This window comes from Ochlerotatus camptorhynchus, unplaced genomic scaffold, assembly GCF_037179485.1.
Source record: "Ochlerotatus camptorhynchus isolate MF236.1 unplaced genomic scaffold, CSIRO-AGI_Acam_v1.1 ptg000457l, whole genome shotgun sequence".
Lineage (NCBI taxonomy): Eukaryota > Metazoa > Arthropoda > Insecta > Diptera > Culicidae > Ochlerotatus > Ochlerotatus camptorhynchus.
This window is the reverse complement of record NW_027040943.1, coordinates 2,100,337-2,114,151: the sequence shown is the minus strand read 5'-3', so window position 1 is coordinate 2,114,151 and position 13,815 is coordinate 2,100,337. Positions and strand designations below refer to the sequence as shown.

General features: G+C 35.1%; 1 protein-coding gene across 1 annotated transcript; it reads left to right on the top strand.

Moving 5' to 3' along the window:
- Nucleotides 1-3,436: 3,436 nt before the first annotated feature.
- Nucleotides 3,437-10,730, top strand: LOC135712052 (esterase B1-like). Its single transcript, XM_065235030.1, has 5 exons — nt 3,437-4,027; nt 4,089-4,216; nt 4,276-4,415; nt 9,793-10,387; nt 10,448-10,730. The coding sequence occupies exons 1-5, from the start codon at nt 3,437-3,439 to the stop codon at nt 10,728-10,730; spliced, it is 1,737 nt and encodes a 578-aa protein (XP_065091102.1).
- The last annotated feature ends 3,085 nt before the right edge of the window (nt 10,731-13,815 follow it).

Genomic DNA, 13,815 nt, shown 5'->3' with positions numbered 1-13,815 from the left:
GATAATGCTAATATCAACACGCTACCTAAGTTTAACCGATTTCGATATATCTCAAATAGGGTTTCATCATAATTAAATAATTTCAGAATATATGCCCTTTTCGAAATTTATTCGTGATTCTCCATCAACAATGCTTAGTTTTGCAAGATATACACACCTTCAGATTACCTTTCCATCAATAGACAATTGGAAAATTGGTTTTAAACTTATAAAAAATGAAATACCATTGCGTTTTTGTTTGCATCTGGGTCTAGAATGATAATTATTTGCACATAAACCTTTTCGTTGGAGATATTTTTATTTAAAGAACGTTTGGTTTTTATATGTTATGGATGCTGCGTTATTCAAAAACAGTTTCACTGATGTTTTATTTTCGACAATTTGAACAAAAGAGTGATATTTCCGTGTACCTGGGATCATTTTTACCATTCTTCAGCTCACTGTTCGCATTCATCTTGTGACACAAAACAAAATTACATTTTTGTTGAATAATTATTACTTTTGTGGTCAGACCATTCATACCACTCTATTACACTTGTGTGTGGATGCCACACTTGCGTTTCTTGCCATTCATTTCAATTTACCACCAATTGCATCACATGGTCCCTTGTCATGCGAAGTTGCAAAAATGCCATTCAGCATCAATATTGTACTTCATTTTAATTCACGTGTTTACTTATATAGAAGCATATATTTTAATTGAAAAAGTACATGGTTCAACATTTTGGACTAAGACCACTTGCGCCACCTCGAAATTTCAACCAAATAAGCTCAAACTTTGATATGTTACTTAATTAGTCCAAATAACCCCTGTCTATATGGGAAAACATGTCCCCAAACAATTTTTAAAAATAAGCCCCACTTCTTAGGGATGGTCCATGTCACGCAAATTTGGCCCATTTTCAACCCCCCTCTCCCCTTTGTCACATTTTTTGTATCGATCTAATTTTTTTTTTGTATGGCTCGTCACAGTTTCCAAAAGCCCCCTCCCCCCTAAAAGTGTGACATAATTAATGGACGATCCCTTATTACGTAGTGCTTTGATTGAAACTGAAAAGATATTTTCCAGACCAAAATTTAATTGATATTCAAGTGATTTTTTGCTGTAATCAAGAATAAAACCCACGATTAATTCACCTATGGCGAGATGTGACCATTCTTAATAATTTATATTCCAAAGTATTATCCGGAACATCCGTGTATAGCCAATTTGGTGCACCGTACATAATGTATCCATCAATGACAATGCTTTTGAATTCTCAAGTGATTTGACGTGTATGCTGGGTCGAGTGATTTGATGGGTTTTGATTCAATATGATTTTGACCACTTCCTCGAGGGTACTCGAAATATGTCCAGGAGTGGTCTGGACACTCAATATTACTCATTTGTCATATTTTCAAATTCTCATGCAATTTGATGTATCACATTATGAGTTTGTAACGTTTTTGATCATTTCTAGACCTGCGCTCACCGGACCTCTGCTCACCGTTCGGAACCAGTTCACCGATACCAAGACATCCATTTGTGATCCATGTAACCATAACACCTATCATTTGGTGCTTGTTGCGCTCAATTTGATACCGTGGTTGCCGGAAATCCCGTAATAGTTGGTGGTTTTTTTTACCCCGCCTGTAAAAAAAACGAATATTTTAAACATTCAAAAAATGGACGAAAAAACATTAAATATGATTAACCCGATACGTGCCTTCCTCGAAATTGACCTTTGCTCGCTTTCTACTCTCTATATACAATTTTCACACTGCCGTACTCTAACGGAACTATCAACTCAATACTTTCATCTCCTCATCTACCATATAAAATGACCACTTTAAGTCTGATATCTGACGATAAGCATCTCCAATTATGAAAATCGTTAACTTCATGCATGGAGTAATTTAAAATCTATTTGTTAAAGTATGAAAAATGTGATAAATCACAAAATGTTATAATTTTTTTTCTATAGGTAACGCTAATACATATATGTATAGCATAGCATAGCAAATTGTGCTAATTTTGAGCTACTAAATGTATTGTTTAGGGTGGTGGTCTTACCCCATCTTCCCCTATACCGATCAGAACGCAGTGAAAGATGGGTTCTATCGTGCCCGATCAGCATCTTATATCTCATTAAATTTGTTTTATCCAATGGTTGCTCATAGGTAAATGTAGTTCTATCAATTCTACCCAGGTATCTGCTTCAACAGTAGCAGTTCACTGAGACACACGTGAAACATAAACTGGTTTTGCTTTAGGTGGTCGTTAATAAGGTTAGTAGTACTGCCTTCTTAGCATGAACCGCAATGTACACGATATATGTTTCTGTACCTATTAAATTGAGATGGGAATATATTAAATAAAATCTATCAATCACATCAGATATACTATGTTCGATTTTGGCAACAAAAACCACATGATCGTTCGTTTTTGGCACGATGACTCATGTTGGTCCAACATCAACGAAAACGGGTACTGTACATTGATTCAAATAGTTCCTCAGTGTAAATAAAAATTAAAATCATAAACATAAATGAGTGATTTCCACTGAAGCGGGATAGTTTTTCACTCATTGAGCTAGACATTACAGATTTGTAAACTCAACTGTATTTGGGTTTACAGGTTATTTGGGTTTTAAAATGGGACTAACTAAGGGCATAATTCACTGGTTCCCTTTCTGATCTTTCTGATGATCTACTTAGATAAAAAAAAAATAAAAATGCCACTAAGTATGTGCTGCAGCGTATTGCTTTCAAAAAGTAATGTAATGGGAAAATTCCTGTCATTTTTATAAAAGTTATGGTGGTTATTTTGGCCATTTTGTGTAAGATTTTAGACCAGCCCGTGTAGTCTCCCTGCATGGCCGATTGTCGATATTACATATTTTTTTATTTGATGGGCCTCAGTGGTTTGTGGATAGACCCTGTCCTGGTACTATTATATTTTTTTATGCGCAAAGGTATGAAACCATATTTCCTATTTTACATCATACAATTTTTAGGATTATTAGCTGTAATTTAAACTTTAGAAGATTTTGTAAAACATTACTATCATGCATTGAAAATAAGGTAAGTTAAAATGCATTAATAGAACGATACTAGGTTAAGGTTAACAATTTTCGTCGACAAACACAGCACCAACCTTTTCGATTTGAGATGTCGCTGCCGAGTAGTCACGGTCTACCACTTTGAAAGACGACGTTAGTGACATACATTTCTCTGATAAGTAGATACTTTTTTACCATGTACTAACGCACTGAGTGAACCGGTTTTTTTTCTGCATTGGTCAACGAAACTCCAAACTCCGGAACCCAATCTACCACAATTAACCGGTGTTCTCGCACAATTAAGCACATGCTTCTATACGTTCTAGCTGGTCAATAGCATCTGCGATAGGATCTACACATTCAGTGATGTGATCTAGTCGCGCATAGTTCTGAAAATGGATTCGCTTGCAAAAATTAAACTTGGCTTGGTGATTCTAATTTGCTTCATCAAGTACCGTCTGAAAAGCTTGTGGCAAAAGTACTATTTCGGATACAGGCGACCAACGGTACAACTTTCAGCTGGAAAAGTTCGAGGGTTAACCGAAAGACTACCAAATGGAGAAGCATATCATTTCTTCAAGGGTATACCTTATGCCAAACCACCAATCGGAAAACTTCGATTTCAACCGCCTGTTCCAATTCAAAAGTATGAGAGTGCAATGATTGATTGTTCTGTGCATCGAAACGAATTCATTCAGTTGAATTTCCTCACCGACGTCGTTCTGGGATCGGAGGACGGTCTCTATTTGAATGTGTACTCACCAGAGCTTCCAGATCGAATGAACACAGCACCTAATCTGCCAGTGATGATCTTCTTATATGGGGGTGGTTTTCAAGAAGGCTCAGGAGATAGCTTCATCTATGATCCAATAGACTTAGTTCAATCAGGAGTCATCGTTGTGACATTTAATTATCGCCTTGGACCGCTTGGATTTTTGTGCCTACCAAGTGAAGGAATTTATGGAAACATGGGATTGAAAGATCAGGTGGGATAGTGTTATATGACTGATGCTTAAATTTGTGATAACAGTTCTGTTCCAAACGCAGCGGCTTGCATTCCAATGGGTGCAGCAGAATATCGTACGTTTTGGTGGAAATCCAAACAATGTTACCTTATTCGGTGTCAGTGCAGGAACCATTTCTGGACAGATACATTATTTGTCCGTTAATTCAAGGTAACTTTCCCCAGATGGTGTGGCTAGTGCAATTAAGATGATGTATTGTTCAATTGCAGAAATTTGTTTCATCGAGTGATAAGCCAGAGTTGTACGGGATTTACACTACCATATTTGCAAGCAGATCCAGTTACCAAATCACGAAAATTGGCTCATTTAGTGAAGGGGAGTGAATTATCGTCAGATAAGGATGCACTGGGTAAGTAGCAAATTAATCAGTGAGACTAACTAATTTAGTCATTGTGTCAAAAAAACAGAAGACGTAGACGTTACGGCAACCGGAATAAAAATAATTGTATGAATTGATTAATGTAACTGTCATGTGATGTGTTTGAAGCATTTCTGATGTTGTTTATGTGTGGTATAGAAGTACAGTGTGGACCAGATAGATTATGTTTTTATTTTATAGCAGCACTGGTGGTCGATTTTGTAATGTTTTGACGGTAGTTGGTGTTTGAATGCTCCTCTATCAGTGTTGTCACAATTCGTGCCAGATTCAATATGAGCAAATAAAATTGATTATTCACACCCACGATTTGTTATTCTCAGACGGAACATGTGTCGTCTGCTAATAGAGCAACGATCCGGAATATCGGAGGTGAATAGATTGAACAAGATAAGCCCAAGGATACTTTTTTTGGGGCACTCCTGCACCGATATTGAAGGCATCCGATGTGATTCCATTCAGAGAGAACTGGAACTTCCTGTCTGATACATGATTTTGTATGATCTTCACAAGAAAGATCGGAAGACCGTATCGATGCAACTTGATCACCAGACCATCATGCCAGACATTGTCAAACGCTTTTTCAATGTCTAACAATGTTTTTTTTTTCCTTTGCTTTTTTTCCGTCGATCTTGTTTTCCGTGCTGAGCACAAATGCTACCGACGCACAGTGGTTGAAATCGTCGTTTTTGTGCGCTTAATTAATAACATCTTTATTTTGATATTTAAGGGTTTAAGGGTCTTCTGAGAAGTTTATCAGTAAATGTATGTGCTGCTTTTGGGCTTTTCAGTTAAAGGATTAATCCCCCTTACAGTGAGTTAGAAAATTTATTTTTTCAATTTTACAATATACAGGGTTGGTGTCTTCACAAAAGTTCGAGGAATCATGCTTTTGAATAACTTTGTCCAAGACACCTAAACCGTAACTTGCTCACTTTTGGAGATATGTTACGTTATTTGTCGACAACCCCTTAAAAGTGGTAAATTTTTTTTTATAACTTTTTCGACTTTGAGGTGTTCTAGAAAGTTATAGACAACGCTAAAATACAACTGAAACTAAAGTAAAACGCTTTTTATTTGATTGCCTATTTCAAACTATTATTTTTTGAAGTACAATGAACTGAATCAACTAAAGGATAGCACATGTGTAGTGAAAATATTAATCTTTAACGGGGGCGACTTTGGCGTAGTGGTTAGCATCCATACCTCTCACGACAAAGTAACGAGTTCAAATCTCACCCGGGACAAGTCACAAATGACCAAAGAGCGTTAAAGTGACTATAATAATAAAAAAAAAGATGTTTGATACACGCTCCCATCCTTTTTGCTATCCCCGGTCCAAGGATACCTGTATTATAGTGCAGTTGATCCTTTGTTGAGCTACCGAAGTTTCCATCTTGGATTTTAAAATTATGATATAAATTGACCTTATTTTTTACATGGTGAAACAAAATCAAACTGCTATAACTTGTCTTTTTCGTGAAATTTGGGTCAATAATACAAATGTACAACATTTCAGTTGATTCGGCTCATCGCATTTAAAGAAATATCAGTGTTCAAAAGGGCAGTCAAATAAGATGCGTTTTACTAGAATTCTCAAACTTCATGTAAACTCATTCAAGAAAGCCTAGTTAGCGATAAATATTGAATAGTTGGTCAACCATCAACCGAAATTTGAGAAATTACGTTATATGTTCTGAAAAGATACAGCTCATTGATTATTTTCTGAAGGATGGAAAAAAATCACGATATTACATACTTTTGTACGGTCCTGTATAAACATAGCCACTTTCTGATCTGTCGGCATGAAATTTATTTTTTAACTGAGAACGGTGTTTGCCCCATTTGCAATTCGTTCTGTAATTTTTCACAGGCTCCGATAATTTAATAATCAGATTCATCAGAAATTTACCGAAGGTTGGTTCGGATAATTTAGATTGCCGAAAAACCTGCAATATTCTTCGTTTACCAATTATGTTGTTAATAAATTACCGAAAAAGAAAAACATAGCTGAGTGTGTAAATTGTAATTCAATTTGGTTTATTCTCCCAACAAGTATTTGAAGCACCTAGGAACTTGATGAGGATTATCTGAAATATCTTAAATTAATATGTCCAATTAATTTCTCATGGAATATGGAATATGTTGAATATCTCTACTTAGGCTGTGTCCCAATTGGCTAGTTAAATTTAACTCGTGATCAAAAGTGATAGATGGAAAGTAAGCGAATAACCCTGCTTCCCGAGCGTGGTTATTTCTGATACTATTCACTTTCATTATTCACTTTCACTATTCACTTTCACTATTCACTTCACTATTCACTTTCATTATTCACTTTCACTATTCACTTGCACTATTCACTTGCACTATTCACTTGCATTATTCACTTTCACTATTTACTTTCACTATTTACCTAAACTATCCACTTTCACTATCACTTAAAAATAAACTATAACAGATACGTATTTCGATGACTAGACACTTAATAAGTTTGTCGGTAGTAAATGAAATACGTTTCTGATATATTTTTTTTAAGTGATAGTGAAATTAAATAATGAAAGTGAATAGTGAATTAGTGAAAGTAAAAGTAATATAAAAGTAGTTGAATTAAAATGGAAAACAATCTTATCAAGTATAATACGAGATTTCATCGTTTTAATATTGCAAAAACCATTTTTTTTATAATCTTTGGATCTCCCATAGTAATATAAATATAACTTCAACTTGTCATATCCAAACCAAATGAGTTTCAGGACCCAATTTTGAACCTTTTGAGAACTGTGGAACAAAATTTTCAAATTTTGCATCAGTCTACTGCATGGGTTCCACACATATCATTTGTATATGTTGGATTTTTACATGTTCGCATTTCCGCAATCGATGCCACTATTCACATTGTTCGCATTTCCGCAATCTGTTCGCCGGTTGGATCTGTTTGCTGTTAATGGAAGAAATGCCTGTAATGCCCCCATACATTTTAGTTGTGACAACTCTGCAGTCAAAATGTGCAAAATGTACCTTACCAATCACGGTAAGACCTTGATGTCCTCTGATGTCCGAAGAAGTCGTCTTCACTCTACTTGATCCATGGCCACACTTCGCCAGCCTCGTAGTCTGCGAAGGGTCCGCAGAGCGCCTTCTACTTGGTCGATTTACCTTGTCCGCTGCGCACCTTTTCTTCTTGTTCCTGTAGGGTCGCTTTCGAGAACCATTTTCACTGGGTCATCGTTCGGCATTCTTCTTCTCTAGAACCTCTTCCTGTCATGTATTTTGTCTTCGATACGTTGATGGCAAGTCCAATCCACCTAGCTTCAGCCGTCTGATGTACACACCAAATTTTGAAATCGAGTTCCAGCAAAATGATTTGCTGGTTTGTTTTCAGCAAATACAAATTTTACTGTTCATTCAGCAAACATGCTCATTTTGCTGGAAGCTCAGTGAATTTTATGAACTGTCAAACTGTTAATCGATTTTCATTCCGATCTCCATGGAGTACATACTGCAAGGTGTTTTTCTTGTAAATCCTCTGATTCAATTTAAGAAAATGCAGGTAAATATTGAATAAATAATAAAATCGTTGTGTTTCATCAAAAAATAACAACTCCCTATATGCCTTACAGATGCAAGATAAACTTGTTCAATAAGCACAGATTTTTTTTTTCCTTTATTAACGAGACTTTCAGCCTTAGGCTGGTTCATCTCTAAAAATATAAGCACAGATGTATACCCTGTCTGGCTTTTATAAATGACCGTTGATGGTTCATAATCAGCGATAAAAGGGGTATTTAATCAACATAACGGTGTAATAAATTGATGTTATCAAGTGTATGAAATTCAAGAATCTATTTATTTGTTTCTTAAACGAAAAGATAATCGGTAAATAAAACTAGCTGAAATTCCAGCAAAAAGGTTGGTACTCAACTTTGATGTACACTCAGATCTTTTTTTACACGGGGGATACGGTCCGTGTAAAAAAAAACCGTGTAAAAAAAACCTACGAGATTTTGATTTTTCGCATGCTTAAATGTTTTTAAAAAATCGGATTTTGATGCCATTCGTAATTAAAGCATGATATGGTCCATATAGACATATTTTAAAAATTTCTGTATTTACACCAAAAATTGTGATTTTTTTTTAAGTATGCCATTCGATTACAAATAGCTTGAAACGGATAATGTGATTGGAATCAAGTCGATAGGATGTATCGTTGTCGAGAAATCGTTAAAAACGTACCGTGTAAATCGTGGAAAGACTTCAGTGTACATTCAGTAAAGATTGCTGATTTTTCAGTAATGTGTTGTCACTTTGACGTCAATCCAAATTGCTGGTCATCCAGCAAACAATATTTTGCTGGAAGGATTGCTGAACTTCCAGCTCGGCAGAATCCAGCAAAATTTTGCTGGTTTCCAGCAGTAAAAACTGAGTGTGTACGTTTTCGCCATCATCTCAAAGCTCCGTGCCATGATGTTGATGTCATCGGCGAAGCCAAGAGACTGGATGGACTTCCTGAAGATCGTGCCACCCGTGTCTATCCCAGCTCTTCTGATCACACCTTCTAACGCGATGTTGAATAGCAGACACGAAAGTCCATCACCTTGCCGTAGCCCCCTTCGAGATTCAAAGGGACTCGAGAGTGTCCCCGATACTCGAACAACGCACATCACTCGACCCATCGTCACCTTGACCAATCGCGTCAGTGTATCCGGAAGTCCGAACTGCATTTACCATCTATAAATTGACTAAACCACGGATATCCACAGATGTACAAAACCAAAGTGCGATATGATGTTACAGAAACCAACAGAGAAAGATTATGAACCGATTAAACAGCAACGACTTTCAGCTCAAACAATTTAAAAAATAACATTAATTTCTCATTTTTTGAACCACTTTGAACAATAAGTCGTATTTGTTTTATGTATACCGTAAAGCATCGAATTCCGGACACTTAGTTCACAAGTCCAGATAGTTTTAAAAGCTGATTTGCCTACCATGCTTAAAATAGCTTGGTAATTTTATCTGGTCTCTTAGTTTCGTTTAAAATTAGAACACATATAAAACATGTTTAATTGAATATTACGTCTGGTATACGACATAGCAAATTTTATTATTTTGTAAAGCAGACGCAATACTAACTAAACGGATAATTAAACGATCTGGTATTCGGTGCATTACGGTATGTATTTTATTTGATCATTTTTGAAAAATTAATACTTATGGAACGGTATCATTAATGTTGATATACGGGAATATTAGTTTTTCAATAGTGATAATAAATAAAATACATAAAAATTTGTTTATCAAGTTTGTAAAACTGCAGCCAACCCAATAGTAAAAATACTGTTTTCAGATGTCTTGATGCGAGCCCCAGCTCATCGGTTAGTCAAGCTGCAAAATGAAGTCGGCAGCACAGAGGACCAATACGAAACCTACAAGTTCTACTTTCGAGCGTGTGTAGAGCCCGTAGCCAACGAAGACAGCGTCCTCACTGAAACCCCTGAAACGATTCTCAAAAGATATGACACGTTCGACATGCCAATGATCACCGGAGGTGCTGATACTGAAGGTGGTTTGTCCGTGTACTTGCTGCTTAACCGTTTGAAACATATTAACGACAATCCAGAACACTACTTGATCTCAACACTGGTGAGGGATGCTGATATTGCAGATCGAGACGATTTAATTGCAGCAATTAAAAAATTCTATTTTGGAGATAAAAGCATCGATCGCAACAGTTTGCGGGAGCTTAGTGACTTGATGACAGACGTGGATTTTGCAGCCCATCAAATGGTTGCCACGGAATGGATTTCAAAGTATCAACCCAGGGTGAGGCACTATAATTATCGTTTTACCTTCGCTGGCCGGTATGGAATCATGGACCGTGTTCTTGGAATGAAAGGCATTGGAGGAACATGGCATGGTGATGATGCATTCTATATTTTCAAGTAAGTAATTGAATATTTAAATCAATAGAATTTGAATTAACACGATTCCAAACTTTTCAGACCTGGGTTCATTTCTCAACTCTCAAAACATTCAGACGAGCAGAAAGTAAAAAATACATTCATACAGCTGTGGACGAGCTTTGCAAAATATGGGGAACCCGTCTTAGGCGATTCTAAGGAATGCGAATGGCTACCAGTTAAGACCTGTGATGGTGATATGGATATTTTTCAGCTAGATTGCTTGAACATCGACGTTGAGACGAAAATGGTTTACAATCCATGTGAGCAACGGGTGGAATTTTGGAGAGGAGTGCTTAAGAAGTATAAAAAAGATTTCTTGTGATATAATTTAATGTTACAGCTTCATTAAACATTCTACAACTAGTAATCAAAGTCCTTTGTTTATTTTACTATCTAGAGGTTTTTTTTAACTTAATGAAAAAATGTGGTTTTTCGTCTCTGGATTGACTTTTGAGTTTCTATTGGTAAATAAGAAAAAGAATTCTTCTATTGCATGATTCTTTCGGATAACTAAAAAAAATTGCATTCCCTCACGAAATATTACGAAATCTAAAATATTACTGGTGCAAATGCAAAAACTTAGCAATTGGATTCTAAAATGTATATATTATTATTAGCTTCTTTATATTTATACATTTCAATATATTTGTTTCAATGGTATTTGTGAATAACTCTCAATACAATAAAATTTATAGCTGTACCGATTATTCGGCCCAAATACCCATCAAATTTTGACGTTGACTGCATTTTGGGTTTACCAAATAGTAGCACATTCATTATCATCAATGAGGTTATCATAGCTTAAGGTACAGTTGAGTGGCACCGGTGGTGTAGTGGTAAGCGAGATTACCTCTCGCCCCAGCAGGCATGGGTTCAATCCCAGTCGGCGCCGCCGGGATGTTCTGAGGCATAACATCTCTGATCATGCCTTCCTTCGGAAGGGAAGTAAAGCGTTGGTCCCCAGTTCATGAGTTTGATGGGTCGATAGGTAGGGTCCAGGTGAAGGAGCTGCCTCCCTAGTGTCAGTAGCATTGGTGCTCAGCACGTAAAACAAATCAAGAAAAAAAAAATAAGGTACAGTTAACAGTTTTTATATCATGAAAGCTTTTAATTTTCCATTTAAAAAATAATAAAACCGTTCCAAGCATCCAGGAGAACAGAGACGAAATGAACAAATGGCCTTTTAGTGGGAAATAATCAAGGTTGTGCAAAATACACATTATCTGGAAACCTGAGGAAGCACCATCCAAACGATAGCCAAGGATGTAACAAATAAAGGTAGCCCTGAAGATATTTTTGATAAAAGTCGATTTTTCATACACAGAAAAAAATTCTGAATTTTACTGGTGATGTGAACTACTTTGTATGCAAACATTGATGGATGTAAACTTATTTTTCATGTAACCTAGCAGCTTGCAAGAAATGTGGCAAACAAAGGTGGACAGTTACATACAATATATGTAATATTGCATGACATGTCTCATAAATTTACACGATCTATAATGTAAACTTGTATGATATATGACGCTCCATTTATGTGCATCATAGCAACGGAAATTTACACTACTTTTTTCAACTGTGTAGGGGTACAAGAAATACCCTAAAAATAAAAACCCTAAGCAATTCAACCGATTTATCTTTTATAACCCAATAACATGTTGGATATTTCAAATAGAGTAAAGCTTCCATTCATTTGCTAAACAGTAGACTGTAGCAATATATCCAAAATAACGTGTTTTCATTATAATTATTGTATTTTCCTCAACTCCAAATAAAATGCTGATTTTATGCATACAATGAACATGAAATGGGGCCAAAATGAACGTACAGTGGCAGTAATTTAAACATCTACTGGGAGTAAAATTAGCATCCCTGATGAACCTGTGATGCTGGAAATAAAATGAACACTGTTCATTTTACCCCCATCGTGAATTGTTCATTTTACCCTCAAAGTATCAATTGGATTCAAGCGATTATTTAAAACGAATAATTATTGAAAATGTTTACAATCTATGCATATTGTTGATAATTTCTTTTGGTAGCCTAATAAACGATCACTAAAATATGGGAAAACTCCTATAGTTTGATGTAAAATAATGCTGCATACTCAAGGGCAATAAACTATTGAAAATGGAAAGTGTAAAATAGCAATTGAAAATTTAAAAGTCACAATAGAAAATATTTTGTCTCAATTCCGCATCATAATACCTATTTTTGCATCACGTGGTAGAGTAACTTAACAGCCTACTTTTCCTAACTAAAATAGACGTGCGCAAAAGTTGCTTTCCCGCACTCAAAAGCGTGCCGAAAAGAATCATTACTGAAAAGTGTCACTTTCTGACACTGTTTTGAATAACATAATGTCCTACTTTTCATAACTAAAATAACAGTGTCAAAAAGTACTACTTTCCATCATCCAGTGCGGAAAAGTTCTACTTTTGGACACTCTTTTGAGTGTTAAGAATTGTGTATGCAATTAGTTATAAAATTCGATTTATTCAGCACTCGTCGTATTTATTCAAAACTTTGTACGACTGGTGCTGTAAAAATCTTTACTTTTTTATTTATTCACGCAGAAAAAAGTTTTTTAATTTCAATGATATTATGTATTAAAAACAACAACAAAAATTATCATTCCCCGGCTAATAACTTTTTTTATTGAATTCAACAATAAATCTTTATTGTTCGGACATAAAATATTGTTGTTTTCAAAATCTGTCAAAAACGCAATTAAAAATATATTTTGTTGAATTTACAATATTTATTTTCAAACAGACAAAATCTTTTTTTGATAAAAAAAATAAGTTGCTACCAACAATAACTTTTTTTATTAAAAAAAAAAACAAAAATTGCTGCAAATAACAAATTGTTTTTAATAATTTAAAAATAAAATTGGTTTGGCATAAATATTTTAATTTTTAATTTTAGCAGTTTTTCTATTCGAGAAATAATTTTCAATAAATTTAAAAATTGTTTTTGGTTTCATTTTCTATTTATTAACAAACGGTACAAATAGTGATTCAATAGGTTTATCAATTATACAAAAAATACCGAAATTATGACCTCTCATTAACGGTTTGTAAATTAATAGTTTGCGTTCCGAAACGGGCAACGTTTCCACGGTGTATTGATTTGCTGGAATTGGGGAAAAAAAAAATCCTTACAAAGAAAGCAACTTGTTCAAAAAGAACTTCTTCCGACGAGACTGGGAAGCCGAGCATGCACAGACATTGAAAACACACACATACATTGACAAAATGAGCCTGTGTATGTTTTGGAAAAGTGTTGCTTTTAAATTTACAATATATTTTTAAAAAGTAGTTAAAATAATATTTGAAGACATAAATATATTTTATTGAATCTACAATATATTTGTTTTCAGAATTTGCAATGAAAACAACACAAAA